The following is a 20,263-nucleotide window of genomic DNA, read 5'->3' on the forward strand; positions in this document are numbered from 1 at the left end:
TGTCAATCCTGCCTTGACATCTCTGACAGCCATTTAAGCCCCGAAGACAATCTGCTACTTTGCCACCTCAAGGACACTGTGACCGACAGACAGATGAGGATGAAGTTTTGAAAGACTCACTGATTTGCTGGGGAAGTGCTTTTCATGCATTTCCCTATCATTGTGCTGTGTAAGCATCTCTCATCAAATGACAGGCCTCTCTTTATGAGAATCCAAAATTAAATTTAGCACATTAATTTATCACAAAGAAGCACTGACACTGTTCTTCACATTCACTGTGTGTTGTAAAGCAAGGCACACTACATAATAAATTAGGCAATGGAAAAACCTTATATAGCGAGGAAAATGCTCAGTGTAACATGAACAGTCCATTATTAGTGGAAAGGGTGCTTTAGAGGTCCCATGAAATCAAAATTGAAGTTTTTGGGTGTTAGTATCAATACGTTAGTCTTAAGGTTATCTGTATGCCAGTGTGCTCCAAAACAGTGACAACATTTGCATTTAGAAGATATAAGCATTCAAAGCTTGCAGTTCGTCACTTCTGCCAAAACGGCTCAACGATTTTTTTGACGTCACATCGTACTTCATCTTCTCAAACTTTGTCCAATCAAATGCTCTCTAGAATTCGAAGCGCCCGCCCTCTACACTATAAATAGACATTGAAGCCACAGCTGAAATAGGTCACTTGTTCACAGAATTAGTATTTTCTGTATGGAGAAAGTCACGTAGTGCACTATATAGGGGACAAGGGACGATTCGGACAGTGTAAATATGCATTCCATTGAGGAAAAAAAGAAGTCTAACCACCGCACACACACTCTGCTCCAGTCCAGAGACACGATAGCACGGGGCAGATCACATGAGCGAGTCGGCGCAGACCACAAAATGTATCGGACCTATTTGAATTCTACACAGAATGCTATATTTTATAGCAATATGGATGAGATTGTGGCTGTCATACCCTGTCAAATGCTATATGGGCTTCTAAAACTCTACTCAACTATAAGAGAATTGAGTAAATCCTATTAAATTAGACATCAGTTCAAGACATTAAAAAAAAAAAAAAAAAAAAAAAAAAAAAATCTTTCCAACCCCAAATTTTTGAACGGTGTACAAAAAAAAAGAAAAAAAAAAAAAAATAGTAGATAGTGTATTGTACTGGTTTGAAATACAAGATGTGAACATTGTTGCGTGTAGCAGCATACACAACAATCTTTAATTCTGCTCGCACACACACAGAGAGAGAGAGACATAAACTTCCAATGCTTCCCAGCGATTTTTATTAATAAAATAAAAGATATACTAGATCGCTACATTATATTCCCCAGCAACGAGGTGATAAAATCCCTGTTTTTGAAGTAATTTTTTTGTAGAGAGAGACTCAAGCAGGTACACACAACTGTCCTCTCTCTCTCTCGATAATTAATTGAAATGCATGCTATAATTCATTCAAATAAATGTTGTCTTAATGCACTTTTTCATCTCTGTGTCTGATTTGAAGCTGGCTGAATGCTAGAGCTAACGAGCCGTAACTGACGAAAATAACTTTCATTTTTACCCATTGGGTCAAATATTGCGCTGCAATACTAGTTTTAAATTGTCTATTACTTGGCAAATGACCATGGAATAATTTGCCTCCGCTTCGCGTTGGGCGGTTCTTTGCCTCCACGTCGTGCATTAGCAGTTGATTATCCCTTACTAATTCAACAGCCCATCGTCAATTATTCCTTACTTAATTTCAACATTTATCTATGCAAAGCATTCTAGGACCTGAAAACCCCAAACAAATAAAGATGATTCAATGATGTCCCAATGCAAAAACAATGAAGTAAACTTCTATTACACTGATTGCATGTAATGAAAAGAAGTTGTGAAAAAAATTCAGTTGAGCATTAGCTCATTTCAATGACGTGAACTGAACAAGAAGCAAAGCTCTGTTTCTTGAGTGTTAACTGAATGAGTTGAGTTTAAAAACTCAACTGGGACTTACTGGTCATGTCTGGTGTCAGGGACACTGCGGTCCATTCGGAGTTTGTCACTCTCAACCTGGTTGAACTTGTTGCGGGCGTAGGGATCCTGCCCTGGCCTCACCACTGTAGCTCCCACGTACAGGTCCTGGTCAAAGTCCTGCCACCTAACCTTCCCTGAAAAAGTGACAAAAAACTATTAAACACTGGATGTCAGACAAAAGAAAAAGAACATCTAGATCTTTGCAACAAAAAATTATCAAATAAATAGTTTTTCTTGTCATTTCCATTACCAAAAGGCTGACTTTTACCCAGTGTACAAATAAATCAAATACTGTGGATTGATTGCTTTAACATACTAAGTAGGGCTACTTTCCATTTGAAAAACTCTGAAACTATCAATTTGTCATGTCCAAAGATGCCTATAATCACTCCAGACATCAGGCTTGTCATTTACCAAAGACAAATTTCCACACTATAAAGAACAAAGGTGTACTCTTGTTTTTGAATGAAATACTCATGTTTCTTAGAAACATCTTTTTTTAGCCAAGACAAAAACCCTGAATGCACTGCTGTCCATTATTACATTATAAATCACAGTCGCCCAAAAGAACGTGAAAGGAGCTGGCTAGACATCTTTAGCTGATTACAATCCAGGTGAATCTGTCAAAGACGACATTTGCCAAATGATAATATATGAGGATATTTGCCAAATGGAGCCATTCCATAACCGCCTGCCTTAAATGATTTCCCAACCACAAGCTTAGCTTTTCCTCAACAAAAAGTGTTATTTTTCCATTTTGATTTTAGTCACATCCCACGGTAACATGGCAGAGTTAAACGGCAGAGATGGCTACGATGATACTTAGACCTCAGAAACATGTGGCAGAATTCGATTGTTATCTATCATTACAAAAGACTATAAGCAATTAATTTAGCAGAGCTCTGGCAAACGTCTTCTGCATTATAATTAGGCCGACCTAAGTGAGAATTACATGCCACTGATGCCAGATATCCAGTAGAGCGCTAACATCGATTCAAAGGCCAAGACCACTGCCACGGGAATTGTTAATGAACAAGAGACATCATTTCAAATTAGGAGCAGAACCGAAAGGAAAAGCCAAACTCTTAGATATGGTTTATAAGTCTTAACCACTTCATTATACACTACATTGTGTTTCTATCATGTTCATTTCTATAAACATCTAGTAGTATCATGTAAGCTTTTAGAAAGCTTAAACTAAACAATTATTCATTGTAATAATGACAACACCACCACCACCACAAATATATTAAAAAAAAGCAGTTACAGTTAGGGTTGGGCCGATAGACAATGACATCATCCATCGCTGATTGCTGATAGACATCGCGGTGTTGAGCTGACATCGTGACCCCCCCACCCCCCAATCTGCCACGTTCCAATACCGTGTTTGGAAAGAAAATGACTTGTACTACGGAACTCCTAAAGGGAATAAATACGAGATGGAGGAAAATACATATTTCAATACTTTCTCTCGCAGTTATATCATTGGGTAATCATACTGTATTGTATATAATTGCAGGCATCAGGGAGCCGCTATTTTGCCTGGCATTGAAACTGCTTTTGAATGCACGATCGCCTTTTAGTTTCACTATGACTTTCGAGATTCGCGATCGCACCAGTTACTATGGAGCCACAGTACTTACCACACATTTTACAAGATTAGATATTTGTCAGTGATGCTGAGGATCTGCAACTATTCGCCATGGTCCTCAGTCATCTCTCCTTACACTGTTTATGTGATAAGTGAAATTTTATGCACTGTAATGTAACAGGCAACCGTTAGCAATCATTATGTGTTTAACGTGTCTTTCTGAATACGGATTCACGGATGCACACCCCTACAGTCATGGCCAAAAATATCGGCACCCTTGGTAAATATGATCAAAGGTGGCTGTCAAAATGAATCTGCATCGTTAATCCTTTTGATCTTTTATTTTTTTTAAAAGTCACAAAAATCGAACCTTTCATTGGATAATAAGAATTTAAAATGGGGGGAAAATATCATTATGAAATAAATGTTTCTCAAATACACGTTGGACAATTATTGGCACCCCTAGAAATTCTTATGAGTAAAATATCTCTGAAGTATATTCCCATTCATATTTACAATTTTGAGCACTCCAGGCTGATTATGAACATGAAATTATCCATCTATGGCTTCCTGTTTCACAGAAATATAAATAGGAGGGAAAACAAAGCCCAAATTCCCTTAATCATCCATCACAATGAGAAAAACCAAAGAATATATTTCTGATGTGCAGCAAAAGATAATCGAGCTTCACAAATTAGTGAAGTGGCCTTAAGAAAAGAGCCAGAGCAGTGGAAATTTCCATTTCCACCATCAGGGCAATAATTAAGAATTTCCAATCAACATAAAATGTTACGAAACTGCCTGGAAGTGGAAGCGTGTCTATATTGTCCTAATGCGCGTGAGAAGGAGAGTGGCTTAAGACTCTCCAAGGACCACAGCTGGAAAATTACAGTAAAGAGTGTCGGGGTCAGAAAACCTTAAAAAAAAAAGTCAAACAGCACCTACATAACATGTTGTTTGGGAAAAATTGTCCTAGCTCATCCAAAAACAAACTCCAGCATATTCAGTTATCAGACACGACTGGAACTTCAAATGGGACTGGCTTCTATGGTCAGATGAAACTAAAAAATTAGCTTTTTAGCAGCAAACACTAGGATTGGGAATCGAAAATAGATTCCGATTCCAGAATCGGATACTTGTCAAATTAAAACTGATTCCGCCTATCGATTCCTATGCGCTTTTTTTTTCTTCATCTGTGAGGACCTAGCGATCTGCCAGGACCTTGTTCGCTAATCTAAACGCTCCAAAGTTTCGCTACATTTGCGATCAGAAACCAAAAAAGCCAAATAATATCTGTGATAGCTAAACATGTTGCAAGAGAGGTGTCACCACCAACATATTAATTTAATAGATCGTTAAAGATCGCAAACATGATTCAGACACGTGATTCTATTCCTAAATTCATTCCTCAACTTTTGACGCGTGCGATCACAATGTTGTGATCACTTGGTTCGTCAGTGCAGCGGATTTGAACATTTAAATCTGCATTCGCGCTGCTGCTGACCTAAAGAGAGCAGCTGTCATGTATATGAATGAAACCGCTTCACAGTCTTTTCAACCACACAGTATCATTATTTCTGTTACAAACATTCAAATCACAGAAGCACTGTTATAAAATTTATAGTTCAAATATAGCCTAAACTCTGATATGTACTGTAGCCTCTCCTTTTGAAAGTAATTTGATACTTCAAATGAAGATTTATCGATTACATTGTTACACCAGTAGGTGGAAAAAAGGGTCTGTTAAAATGTATTTGTCTTTGAAACATACAAGAGATTCCTTCAAGGACGCTGATTCATCCAGTAATGAAACAAGTACATAATGAGTGAGTCATTCATAAATTACATGTGATTTTGTTTAGTTGTCTAATATTTTTTTTTGCAGAATCATGAGAACCACAACTTCCATTGGGGGAAAAAAAAAAAAAACACACAAAAAAAAAAAACCACACAGTTCTTAAAGAGTCCAGTTTTTATGTAGCCTGTTGATTTTTGTCCATGGTATTCAGCTCCAATAATATGGTTTGCAAAAAAGAGACAGGATAAAATGTTTGATATCATTATTTTATCACATTGGAATCGAAATCGATAAAATTCAAATGATACCCAATCCTAGCAAACACTCAAGATGGGTTTGGATAAAAAAGTACCCCATGTGTACAATGAAATATACAGCTGTATTTTTGATGTTGTGGGCCTATATTTCTGCTGGAGGTCCTGGACATCTTGTTTAGACACATGACATCATGGATTCTATCAAATACCAACAGATAAACAAACAAACCAAAAAAAATCAATAATTGACTGACTCTGTTAGAAATCTTATAATGGGCCACGTTTGGATTTTCCAACCGGACAATAATCCAAACACAAACCTCAAAAACAACACAAAAATGGGTCACTGAGCACAAAACCAAGCTTCTGCTATGGCCATTCCAGTCCTCTGACCTGAACCCTGTAGAAAATGAGTGAGGTGAACTGAAGAGAAGAAGCACCATCATGGAGCTGTGAATCTAAAGGGTCTGGAGTGATTCTGGATGAAGGAATGGTCTCTGGCTGATCTCTCAGGTGTTCTCCAACCTCATCAGTCATTATAGGAGAAAATTTAGAGCTGTTAAACTGGCAAATGGAGGTTTCAAAAAGTATTGAATAAAAGGGTGCCGTTAATTGTGGCCAGTGTATATTAGAGAAAAACATTTCATAATGATATCCCCCCCCCCCCCCCCCTTTTAAATTCTTATTATCCAATGAAAGGTTAGATTTTTGTGAATTTTTTTAATAAAAGAAAGATCAAAAGGATTAACAATGCAGATTAATTTTCACAGCCGCCTTTGATCATATTTACCAAGGGTGCCAATATTTTTGGCCATGACTGTAACTCCTGCCCCCCGATGTCATCGTCCATCGCGATGTTTCCCTGTAGACATTGTCCGATGCAAATTTTGTAGACATCGCCCAACCCTAGTTACAGTGTGAACTTCAAGTAGGAGTACATTGTTTTGTTTTAGAGCGTATACCCTTGTCTTTTTAACTAGTCTACACATCCCAATGGTTCCAAACCAGAATCCTTAAGGTGAAATCAAATACTCTGAAGTGCACTAACCAGTGATCATGTCTCAACATTATGAAACCCATAAATGTCCCTGAAAGGTAGTAAAGGGGACCAGTGCTCAATCCTGCCAACTAATTGTGTTGAACATGCAAAGACAGCATAAAAAATTAATTCAAGCAGATGAAGAGTCTCTGTTCAAGCCAGTTGGGAGAATTCAAAAGTTCAACTTTCATCAGCAAAAAATACTGGCACTTTACTATTACGCTGCACACTAGAATCGGGTGATTTATTTGTAAAAAGCAAGAGTCAGGCAAATCAAAATGCATAGGTGTCAATAGATCAACGTGTTACGCTCCATGCACAAAAGTGATGTAATCTAGGATGCATAAGTTAATGAAAACTGAGGTTAATTATCCTGAACTGCAATGCACCAAAGGGTGACAGCCACATTTATAACAGCCCTGTCACACAATTTAAAACTTCACCTTCTGCGACGGCTGGGACAGAACGATTAGAAAAAGGTCATCTCTATAGCTCAGGCCTGTAATTTAGGTCACAAAATGTCCACAGAAAGCTTGAGTAAAGAATCAAAGTCTGGCATCTCCAATACACTGTACAACACAGCTGAAAGCTCAGCGAGAACACCAATAAAAAAAAAAAAACTCCTTGTGCGAGGTCGATAGCACGTAACACAGAAGAGGACTGTAGGGGCTGTCATCAGACTAATTAGCTGCTCAAAGGAGAACAGAGCGTCTCAGCTATGACCTCCACACTTCACTTGACACTGCTAGATTCTAGACAAAGTGCTCTCCGACACACAGCATGCACACATAGCCGGGGAGCAGGAGGAAGAGTGTGAACATCACCATTTTCCAGGCTGAAATACAACATGGTAACGTGATCTATTCCTCAATCCTACCCACAGTGGTGCTCACTGTGCTTCTTCTTCATACTTCATGCTTGGTTGCAAAACTGAATATACATTTAATATTCCTAAAAATTCCATAAGTGTTTTTTATTCCAGATCTTCTTGATTTAATCAGTGCACCAAACAAGTATTCTAAATAAATATGTTAGATCATGATTTGAAGAAAAACATCTGGGAAACACTAATGCAGGGCTAGTGACTCAATCACAGAATCCAAAAAGAACTTTGGATGGAATAATTTTTTTTTTTACTATTTTGGCCATTATTTCAATGCAAGTTGCAGTAATGTCCCCTTATCATTTACAATTTTAATTTAGTGCCACCCATACTCTTTTCTATCATATCTGTATCATACCAACTACTGTAAATATGTTTAGGTTCTTTCAACTTTACTTAAAACTGACAAATTTTTCATTGAATTACATATATACACACACACACACATATATACATATATATACATATATACACATATATACACATACATATATATACACATATATATATACATATATGTGTTTGTGTGTGTGTGTGCGTGCGTGCGTGCATGTGCTGTGACTCAAAAGGTGTTTTTTTTTTTGTTTTTTTAACAGTGCCTCTGAATCATAAACTGAACCAATCATTCAACTCACTTCCTAAGTGATTCAGCTCAGATGACTCGCTCGCTCTCTCAACTACAGGTTATTGCTTGGAAATGACCTGACAATGAAAATGCTAATTGCATGGTTATTTGTAACCAATGTTTTATTTCCATGTTCCTCGAAAGGATACATCAAACAGGAACAACATGGAGGTGAGCAGATGGCAATTTTAGGCACACTATCACTTTAAAACTGTTCTCTTAATTATTACAGATTAAATCAGGTACTCCTGGGTGAGTGTTCTGCTTCGTGGAAATCTTTTGGGTGACCTAAATTACAAGAGTTACAGGGACACAAGAAACTACTGATACTTCCCTGAAACAGTGCCTGGGAGAACAACAACAGACAACAAACATATTGTAATGCATGCGACGACACTTGTAATCTGATGTTTATGACAAATTTAATAGAACAGCTCTCCATGGACCCCAGTTCCACAGCGATTGCATGAAATAGAAACTAATGAGCTAAATAATGCATTTGCAACCTTACTACAATACTGCTTTTAAATGCAGCAAGTCTATAAAAAGCATGTTAATATCTTAGGGCTTAATGTATTAAGCAGCCAGGCTTGGTTGAATCACAAAGGAGTACATTACCAAAAGGGAATAAAGTGTGAAGACACAGAGTACTTGTCTTCAGGCCAGTTATAAAGTCTCCCTCAAATCACTCTCATGCATTTTTAGGTGCCCTCAAGTGAAATTTCCTACACCTACTTCTGCAGTAAACTTCAGGTTAAGTTCTGTTTACGGGAGAAGAAAAACCTGATGCCCTGTTTTGCGCAAGCTGTTCATTAAAGTCCATCTCTGAGCATTTCCCTGAGAAGAAACACTCCATTATTCATCTGGGACGGAAAATGAAAACTTGAATTATGAGAGCGGGCTAATCCTGACATGAGCTGATTATACACATGGGTTGTCAGGTTGGCTCTTACCTGGAGGAAGGGTCTCTAGGCTTTGGGCTTTGTCATCTGCATTGCTGTGTGATTGAATTCTGTTTGAATTAATGCCACTCCAGTCATCCTGCCAAAGAGAGGAACAGATCATGAGAATAAAGGCATATTGCATGGGTTAAAACAGCAATTGAACAACAAATTAAAGAGTAACCAGTTATAAGCAAGCAGTTACGGCTGTTGTAGCAAGTCAGTGGTGCTGCATTATACTGCCTTTGGTACTATAATAAAACATTCATACATTTTTCTTCATGCAGACTCCAAGAGGAATTTTTCTTCATGCAGACTCCAAGAGGACAGAAGATTATATTTTTTTTCAAAATTAGTCCAAACCTAAAAACTCCAGACTACTTCAAATCTAATTTATTCTACATTGAATTGGGTCCAATTTTAATAATACAAAAAAGTTCATTTCAGTCTAGTTGCTGTAGTAACCGCAGATCTCATGACCACAAGCTTGTGCTGTGTTGCATCTATTTTTTCTCCTGGTGAGTTTGATCATATCCACTCATTTTCTTTCTAGCAGCAGATAATCATTTTAGGAGTAAACAACTCATTTTTAAAAAAAACAAATAACTATAATCTGCTTTTAAAAGATCAAGTACAGATGATAATGTTGGACAATTAATGCTTTAACAATGAAATTAAATTATAGCAATTGTTAATCACATTACTCGTTAAGAGTAATTCATATTCACTAGAACATAGAAGTCAAAAATCAATATTAAAAAGTTAAATGTAAACTATACCAAGTGTATTAGGACCAAACACCAAATGCTGTCACAACATTCAAGCAAGATGAATGAAAACAACCGTGTTTGCCTATTATGGAAATTACAGTAATCTATGCGACAAGCAGAAAACCTGAGGCCATTTTGTGCAAGCTGTTCATTAAAGTCCATTTTGAGTGCTTTCTGATGACTTTTCCCTGAGCCTGCAAGTCTTTTAGACTAGTCTGTAATCTGTAGACAAAGTTATTATCATTCTCTGACTTCACATTTTATTATTATTATTATTATTATTATTATTATTATTATTATAGCAGCATGTAACCAAAAGAGTTTGAACAGGGAAGAACGAAGGAATTATATTACAAATGGCCATTTATAAGTAAATTCAACCATGACAGCCTTTGTTCAAACTCCTTTGGTTACATTCTAATAAACAATGAAGGCAGAGTATAACAACTTTACAACTTAAAGAAACTAGTCTACAAGACTAGCTGGTTTTCTATTATTTAATATTCTTATATTTATACTTCTTATACAAGGAGCTACAGCATCTAAACTGGTACCAAGAACCAAAAAAACTCCACTGGTTCAAACTACTGAAAGTTTGGTATTGTGAAAACCAAACAGACCATGAAAGCAAGAAGAAAGCCTGAGCAGACACTTTTCCCACTAAACCAGGGCATACCACGGCCATGAGCCAACAGAAAGCTGGTGAAGTTTACACGATCTACAGAAGGCTTTGGCATCAACAAAACAGTCCGTTCATTTCAGCTCCCTTGATAACAAATGTCGGAAAATACGGGTATTCTGTCAATCGGGTCAAGGCCAAGCCCAAGAGTAACAAACAACCACACAACTAAACATCGCTAGTAATAATTCACACCTGACCCTCTGCCAAGGTTAGCAGTAAATAAATGTGCAGTCTGGACAAGCAGGGCAGATTGGGATTGCAGAGCCACTTCCAAAGCCTACTTGGACCAGCGTCTGGTCCACCAGCCCAGGAAAACATGATTAAGACCACAAATTTTCCACTGTAAAACAAATATGACTATTTTATACACAACGTAATATGTTAGTGCCTCAAATCAACATGTGAGCAAAAGGAGATCAACTATGTCAAATTTGTTAGAGCCACTGACATGGATCAATGATTTTAATATAAAACAAGTAATATTAGAATTCCCAGCACTATAATAACTCAAATCATCAAGGCGCCTTTGCTGAGTTTTCAAGCAAAGCCAGAGTTTTCACTGACCCAGATTGTGATTCATGTTAGGGAATTCTGGCTCTTAGGTCAGCAGGGCGAGGGAGCAGGTGTGAGAGAATGCTGAGAACAGAGGAACGTCCTGCCAAGCTTCACGGAGCTTCCCCTCAGCAGCTGGTCGTCTTCTACAGCTCATGACCTATTACGAGCTATTGGCAATGACATGCCAGATAACCAAGTTTAGTGCTCAGAACACAAGAAATTTGCAAGCTATCTCCATTCAGTCTTTAGTGTCTTGCTTCAACTTATATTTTTCTGGCTATTCAAGGAATAGATCACGTCACGTGATTTCTGAAACGACAACTATAAATAATGTCTAATAAACCCGGTTTTCCTGAAACCATTTAAATAGTATTACAAATCACAGGTTTTCTGGTGATTTAATTAATTGTAGTAAAATTATTTTAATTGTGTCTGTTCAAAGAGGTTAATCATTCAATCTTCCATTGATTATAATAAAAGAACAACATTACCCAAAATTGTTACACCTGAAGTAACATCAACTTGAGATCTTTTCTACAACATGGAAATTAGTTGTCAAGTTTGTTCCATTTTTTTCTGTAATTTATACAAAGTGAACCATTCAGTGTTACCAAGATAATAAAGAATATTTGATTGACCATTTCTCTATATGGAGAAAAATAAGTATATCAATAACTATAAACTAAAATAAGATGGTTGACAGATTAAATTAGGCTCAATCAGCAACCACGTTCCCTATTCTTGTTGAGGTTTTGCTTAAATGTTATTGCTTTAATAAAAAGTGCTTTTTAAAACACTATATAGAGGGCGTTTATGTAACTGTTGCAAAAATCGCTAAAACTAAATAATAAAACGCCTCTAAATATTTCAAATCAACATTTTCTAAACTACCTTGCATCTAAAGTATCATACATCCTTGAAATGTGAGAAACCCGATTCATGAAAAGTGCCACTTTAGAGCTCAAAACTGCAGAAAGATGATGTTTCTTAAGATCTGAACACTTCTTTGGTCAGTTCACTGGTTGCCATATTTAAACACCAACCTGCTATGACAACAAGGTCCTTGCTATAAATTAAATTCAAGAACAGGAAGCATCATCAATCATTAAACCCTTATTAAAATACTTTAGGCAGAAATGAGGAGAGGATAGCATCTCGGTGAGTAACGTCTTTTACGCAAGCGACCGCTGTCATCGTCAGCTGCCAGGAACGCAAAGATGCAGCAATTCACCTCAGCACAAAATAAAAGGACTATTTTATCCCTTCATTACGGTGGGCTACAGGGTGGAACAAATGAGTTTCCACAGTGCTGTGCTACAACAGGAGCAGGGCACACACTCGCAATCCATGGTTGGGTGTCAAAACAAATCAAAAACATTTTTCATCACAGCTCAATGCACAACGTCATACGTTTTGACAAACCCTTATGTGAGGGTAAATTTTCAATGCGGTAAAAACTGCTTCGACCACAAATAATCACTTGACACTTCCTAAAATAATCTTGTTAATTCTACTCTGCGCTGCCAAGACAGAAAGAGTGAAGCAATTAACAGATATCTTTCATTTACATCAAAATGTAATATATTTAGAAAGGGAACCAGTGCATTACCTCAACCACTGACTATTGGGTGGGAAGCTTATTGACAGCACCGGTGAGGACAGATTGGTTTTCTCTGCATGTTTGTGCAGAATAGGTTGACATCATGTACACTTAAAAATAAAGGTTCTTTATTGGCCTCTATGGTTCCATGAAGAAGCTTTAACATCCATGGAACAATTAATTAATGAAGACTTGAGGATGGCAAGTTCCACAAATTACAAAAACACACCATAAAAACATACAAATCAAACCAAAACCATATAATAGCCACTGCATTATTAACAGAACAAACCTTAAATTGTTATTCATTAAAAAAACCTTTACAATTGGCATACAGTAGTTCTCTATAGCATGTTCATAATAGAAGCAGCGATATCTGATTTTGTTAATTAATCAGGTTTATTTTTAATGCATCACTTCAATTCAGTATCAATTCATTTTTGAAGTTTAGTTCAACCTAAATGTAAACTAAAATGTCAGTCATTCCTCACACAATGACTATCATGGCTTCAAAAAACTTGGAATACAGCAAGTCAGATGGACTACTTCTACAGTTCTTCGACATGAGGTCATGTAAATATTAATGAAAAGGTCATTATTGGGTGAAATAATCCTCTAAATTAGTGTACATTGGTGGCTTTAAAAATTAACAAAGGGAAAAAAGAAAACTAAAAGTGCTTTCTCCTTTCAAAGCAGGCTCTAATGGACAGATGTAAACATTTGTAATGGCAGTACGGAAAAATCCAAACACATTTGACTGCTTGATCCATCCAACAGCTCTAAACTGTTGTTTTTGTGGCAGAAGAGTTTGCTCTGTGTTTTCTGTCCAGCTGTGCCATTCCATCATGTGTCTGAGTGTGTATGACATGCATTAGACTGCCAGTTACCACCTGACATGGCGACTCCCCACAGATGGAAAAACTCAAGGCAGGTTCAGCCTCACCTGCTGGCAACAGAGACAATTATTCAACGCAGTCACACCCAGAAATCAGCAGTCATGCTGTGAACTGGAGAATGAAATGAGTCACGGTCTGGCCTCTGACTCCAAGCAGGTGAAACAGAGCTTAATTAAAGATTCAATTTGATTAGTGATGGGAAACTTTCAAAGCGTTGACAGCTGAATTATATTTATTCTAAGAGTGTTTTATATATCCATCCACACAATCTCTACAGTTCTGAAGAAGGCTGGGGGGGGGGGGGGTATATGTATGCATGTATGTATGTATGTATGTATGTATGTATGTATGTATGTATGTATGTATGTATGTATGTATATATATATATATATATATATATATATATATATATATATATATATATATATATATATATATATATATATATATACAGGTCCTTTTCAAAAAATTAGCATATTGTGATAAAGTTTATTATTTTCTGTAATGTACTGATAAACATTAGACTTTCATATATTTTAGATTCATTACAACACAACTGAAGTAGTTCAAGCCTTTTATTGTTTTAATATTGATGATTTTGGCATACAGCTCATGAAAACCCAAAATTCCTATCTCAAAAAATTAGCATATTTCATCCGACCAATAAAAGAAAAGTGTTTTTAATACAAAAAAGTCAACCTTCAAATAATTATGTTCAGTTATGCACTCAATACTTGGTCGGGAATCCTTTTGCAGAAATGACTGCTTCAATGCGGCGTGGCATGGAGGCAATCAGCCTGTGGCACTGCTGAGGTGTTATGGAGGCCCAGGATGCTTCGATAGCGGCCTTAAGCTCATCCAGAGTGTTGGGTCTTGCGTCTCTCAACTTTCTCTTCACAATATCCCACAGATTCTCTATGGGGTTCAGGTCAGGAGAGTTGGCAGGCCAATTGAGCACAGTAATACCACGGTCAGTAAACCATTTACCAGTGGTTTTGGCACTGTGAGCAGGTGCCAGGTCGTGCTGAAAAATGAAATCATCTCCATAAAGCTTTTCAGCAGATGGAAGCATGAAGTGCTCCAAAATCTCCTGATAGCTAGCTGCATTGACCCTGCCCTTGATAAAACACCAGCATCACTGACTGTGGGTACTTGACACTGGACTTCAGGCATTTTGGCATTTCCCTCTCCCCAGTCTTCCTCCAGACTCTGGCACCTTGATTTCCGAATGACATGCAAAATTTGCTTTCATCCGAAAAAAGTACTTTGGACCACTGAGCAACAGTCCAGTGCTGCTTCTCTGTAGCCCAGGTCAGGCGCTTCTGCCGCGGTTTCTGGTTCAAAAGTGGCTTGACCTGGGGAATGCGGCACCTGTAGCCCATTTCCTGCACACGCCTGTACACGGTGGCTCTGGATGTTTCTACTCCAGACTCAGTCCACTGCTTCCGCAGGTCCCCCAAGGTCTGCAATCGGTCCTTCTCCACAATCTTCCTCAGGGTCCGGTCATCTCTTCTCGTTGTGCTGCGTTTTCTGCCACACTTTTTTCTTCCCACAGACTTCCCACTGAGGTGCCTTGATACAGCACTCTGGGAACAGCCTATTCGTTCAGAAATTTCTTTCTGTGTCTTACCCTCTTGCTTGAGGGTGTCAATGATGGCCTTCTGGACAGCAGTCAGGTCGGCAGTCTTACCCATGATTGCGGTTTTGAGTAATGAACCAGGCTGGGAGTTTTTAAAAGCCTCAGGAATCTTTTGCAGGTGTTTAGAGTTAATTAGTTGATTCAGATGATTAGGTTAATAGCTCGTTTAGAGAACCTTTTCATGATATGCTAATTTTTTGAGATAGGAATTTTGGGTTTTCATGAGCTGTATGCCAAAATCATCAATATTAAAACAATAAAAGGCTTGAACTACTTCAGTTGTGTTGTAATGAATCTAAAATATATGAAAGTCTAATGTTTATCAGTACATTACAGAAAATAATGAACTTTATCACAATATGCTAATTTTTTGAAAAGGACCTGTATATAAGTGTATGTAAATAAAAGTGTGTGTGTGTGCGTGTGTGTGTGTGTGTGTATACATACACACACACACACGTACATCTAAAAAAAAACAAAATTGAATATCGTGAAAAACTAATTTTTTGTAACTTATTTTAAAAAGTTAAACTTTCATATATATTTTAGATTCATTACATGTAAAGTAAGACATTTGCAAAGGATTTGCAAAGCCGAAATGTTCAAGTTCTTTAAAGTATGTCAGGGCTCCTTTAGCACAAACTCCAGCATCAGTGAGGAATGGCATGGAAGTTTCCATACTGAATCGCTACATTATATTTCTCATCAACAACATGTTTTTGAAGTAGGTGTAATGGTGCGTTCAAGTCATGTCTGATACATCGTATTTATGAGTTGAACGCCACCAAAGTCGTTATTACGAGCGGGAAACTCAATTTTCTTTAAGCCCCGAGTTTCCTAGTTGAGGGCGTGTCAGTGAAAAAACGTGTCGGATGCAATGAACGCAGCCAAAGAATATTCAGAGAATAGCCAAAGAATAAATAATTTATTATTATTATTTACTTCCTTTTGCTATTTGGGGGGTAGGGCATGTAAAAAAATATAATTTCCTAGGAACTAAAATAATTTACAGAAAGATTGTTGTTCAGTGTATACCAGAATTGTTTATTATTATTTATTAGAAAAAAAATAAAAAAAATAAAAAAATACTTTAGCAAACAGCATGACTGCTTACTAATATTTTAAAAATGTCCCCCAAAATCGAAGACGTGATGCATATCAACATCAAAAAACAAATAAGATCATAGAGACGACTGATGCAGGCCCTCATGACTGTCACAGCCAATAAATCCAATAAAAAGTTTTGATCTTTTTACGAGAACAAGGTTAGTTCAGACTGTAAAATGTTATGACTTCTGAAAATCGCTATATTGATATATATTTAAAATCTTTATACTTTTAGAATTCATTATATTTATTTAAAAAGAAAATACAACTTTTCGCTTGAAAAATATATTTAAAAAAATATTCTGAAAATGATTAATGTGGGTACACAAACAATCAAGATGCAAAGAAAACTATTGCTTTATGACCTTTTAGTCATTTAATTTTGATGTTTTTTTTGAAAATGGTATAACAGTTTAAAACTATTTTAAACCAGTATTTCTAATTAGCCGGATAAGTGAGCAACAGCTCACATGTTAAGCAGAGGTAAATGACCTTGCATTCTCACTGCTTGGTAACACTGATGAAATGAGGAAAAATCATTAGCATGCTGCCCAGGGCTGGTATAACTAATGAAGAGCACCTGGCCAGAGCACAGAGTCTTTGAAGAGCCAAAACCTCTGTTCTCCCACCCACAGACAGCTTGCTAATCAAGCCCAGCATCACAGAATTACTGCAATTACCTGCCAAGAGATCAACCACGGCACCCTGCGTGCGCTGACAGCCCATGGCCACAGCCTCCTTCCCATCATCCCACTGCAGGAGAGCTGATCAGAACCTGTGAGGTTAGTGTGGCTGAATGAGCGCTAATTTTTCCACACGCAGAGCCTCCAAGAACACAAGACACCAATTAAGTAGCTAAATTGCCAGTGCTGATGAGGATTTGCACAGAAAAATCCAGACAACTTTGTTTGCTTAAGATTCAGAGCTGCTCTGTTTGCAGACCGTGAAGTGAAAGTGCTGAACAGGGAGAGTATAGTCAAATCTTTCTCAAAAAGAAAATCGTCTCCACGGTGGAACAATTAGGTGTCCTTCCGTAATCTTTACCGACTCGAGCCAGAATTTGACAAGACTCGCAGCATTAAATTATTCAAAGTTACATGCATGCTGGTGCAAGCCAATGAATAAAGATGTGCTACTGGTTTAACAATAAGTGCGCTGAAATATTAATAAGAATATTTGTAAAAAGTATTTTTGTGGCAGAGAAAAAAAAAATCAGCTTGATTTAATGAAAATATAGGTTTTACTACAGAAATTGCCATTTTTTTAAATTATAGTAATATAATTCACAAATTATTAAATACATTTCATATTAGTTACAGTTCAGTCGACTGGCTCTGGATCATCGTTACTGTTCAGAGCTGAGTTCTTATCACAGTTGTGCCATTGAACAAAGCTGTTAACTTCAGGTTCCTGAGGGATGGGGGGCGTCTCAGCAAGCGGTCTGCTGTAAATTGCTTTGGATGAAAAGAAACTGCTAAATAGAAACATCCTGCTCATTTATAGTGTTGGTTTAGGGTTCCTGTGCAATCAAAGCAAACATGCAGCTAAAAAAATTAAATACTTTAAAATAAAGTTACACTGGTTACATTGCCTATGATTCTAGGAGCTAAAAGAAAACACAAATGCTAATCAAAGTGTCACCACTAACAAAAAACTAAAACTTACATAAATTACAATCGACCGTCACAACCCATCCCTAATCCAAAACCAACATATAAGCAAAAGAACTTCAAACCCATCAAACCATCAATAAAAATAAGTCAAATGTATGCCAATATGAGCTTTCCTCATAGAGAAATGATCACTTCTGTTTTGCTACCCTTGAATTACAGAAACATGCTAGAATCAAGATGCCAGTGACTGTCAGCCTGAATTTGTTTCTGATGCATTAGCACTGGGCAGAGCTCAGTGGAAAGCCATTGACAGCAGCGCCTCTCTATTATAAAGCTGTAAAAATAGGCACGCTTGACACAGTGCTTTCATACATTTAGCCAACACAAAACATGCATGCACGCAAAGGCATTTTCTTAGCTAGCATTTATACAAAAACATGAGGAACCTCTCTCTCATGGAAATAGAAACCTCAGGAACACAGAAATAAAGAGCAACAATCATCTAGAAGTCTGTTTTACAGACAACAATCAATCACTTTCATCAAGCACATAAAGGAAAGTAGGATGATCAGAATCAGAATGAGCTTTATTGGCCAGGTATGTTTACACATACAAGGAATTTGTTGTAGTGACAGAAGCTCCACAGTGTAACAGAAAGACAGCAACAGAACAGGACACAGATAATAAAAGAATAATATACAAATATCCAAATAGGCAAGGTACAAAGCAGCAAAAACAATATATAATATAGACAAGTATGTAAGTACAGGTCAAGTATGTGCAAATTAGAAATGAGAAAAAACGAAAAATAAGTGAGTGTGGTGAATGGATAGTGTATTATAGTTGTGTGTTCCACGTTTATTGTTGAGTGTTCATGAGATTGATTGCCTGAGGGAAGAAACTGTTCCTGTGTCTGGTCGTTCTGGTGCTCAGAGCTCTGCAGCGTCGACCAGACGACAGCAGTTCAAAGAGGAAGTGTGCTGGATGTGAAGGTCCAGGGTGATTTTACCAGCCCTTTTGCTCACTCTGGATAAGTACAGCTCTTGGAGAGTGGGGAGGGTTGTACCAATGATTCGCTCAGCAGTCCAGACTACTCTCCGTAGTCTTCTGAGGTCAGATTTGGTAGCTGAGCTGAACCAGACAGATATTGAAGTGCAGAGGATGGATTCAATGATGGCGGAGTAGAACTGTTTCAGCAGCTCCTGTGGCAGGTTGGTCTTCCTCAGCTGGCGAAGAAAGCACAACCTCTGCTGGGCCTTTCTGACAATGGAGTCTATGCGAATATCCCACTTCAGGTCCTGGGAGATGGTGGTGCCCAGGAACCTGGATGACTCCACTGCAGTCACAGTGCTGTTCATGATGGTGAGTGGGGGGAGAGCAGGGGGGTTTCTCCTGAAGTCCACAATCATTTCCACAGTTTTGAGCGTGTTAAGCTCCACGTTGTTAAGACTGCACCAGACAGCCAGCTCCTTAACCTCCTGTCTGTAAGCAGACTCGTCACCGTCCTGGATGAGGCCGATCAGTGTGGTGTCGTCTGCAAACTTCAGGAGCTTGACAGAGGGGTCTTTAGAGGTGCAGTCGTTCGTGTAGAGGGAAAAGAGCAGTGGGGAGAGAACTCAACCCTGAGGAGCTCCAGTGCTGATGGTACGAGTGCTGGATGTGAATTTACCAAGCTTTACTAACTGCTGTCTGTCATCAGGAAGATGGTGATCCACTGACAGACGGAGGTGGGAACGGAGAGCTGGGTTAGTTTATTCTGAAGGGTTTCCGTGATGATGGTGTTAAAAAGCGGAGCTGAAGTCCACAAACAGGATCCTCACATAAGTCCCTGGTCTGTCCAGATGCTTAAGGATGAAGTGCAGTCCCATGTTGACTGCATCATCCACAGACCTGTTTGCTCTGTAGGCAAACTGCAGGGGGTCCAGTAAGGGTCCAGTGATGTCCTTCAGATAAGCCAAAACCACTGATTTGAATTGTAGGTGTGGGGGAGAGGAGGGTTGCTGGAGGTGTTAATGGTTGTGTGGAGAGGTGCTCAGGGCGGGTGTGGGGTGATTTTTCAAAACGACAATAAAACTCGTTCAAGTCGTCTGCCAGGTGTTGATGCTCCAGAGTGCTGGGGGATGGTGTCTTGTAACTGGTGATATATCCTTCATTCCTTTCCACACTGAAGCAGGATCACTGGAAGATAATTTTTCCTTAGCTTGTCAGAATAATTCCTCTTTGCCACTCTGATCTCCTTTTCCAGTGTATATTTGGC

General features: G+C 38.1%; 1 protein-coding gene across 1 annotated transcript in view; it reads right to left on the minus strand.

Annotated features, from left to right (window-relative positions):
* The window catches only part of LOC306882737 (polypeptide N-acetylgalactosaminyltransferase 2), a 78,290-nt gene that overhangs the window by 28,200 nt on the left and 29,827 nt on the right, over positions 1 to 20,263 (minus strand). The window contains exons 2-3 of the mRNA XM_079437589.1: positions 9,157 to 9,244; positions 1,991 to 2,144 (exon numbers count right to left, since the gene is read on the minus strand). Of these exons, the coding sequence (XP_079293715.1) occupies positions 1,991 to 2,144; positions 9,157 to 9,244 (242 nt within the window). The remainder of the gene's footprint in view (positions 1 to 1,990; positions 2,145 to 9,156; positions 9,245 to 20,263) is intronic.

Source organism: Barbus barbus (genome assembly GCF_936440315.1).
Source record: "Barbus barbus genome assembly, chromosome: 16".
In the NCBI taxonomy this organism is placed as follows: Eukaryota; Metazoa; Chordata; class Actinopteri; order Cypriniformes; family Cyprinidae; genus Barbus; species Barbus barbus.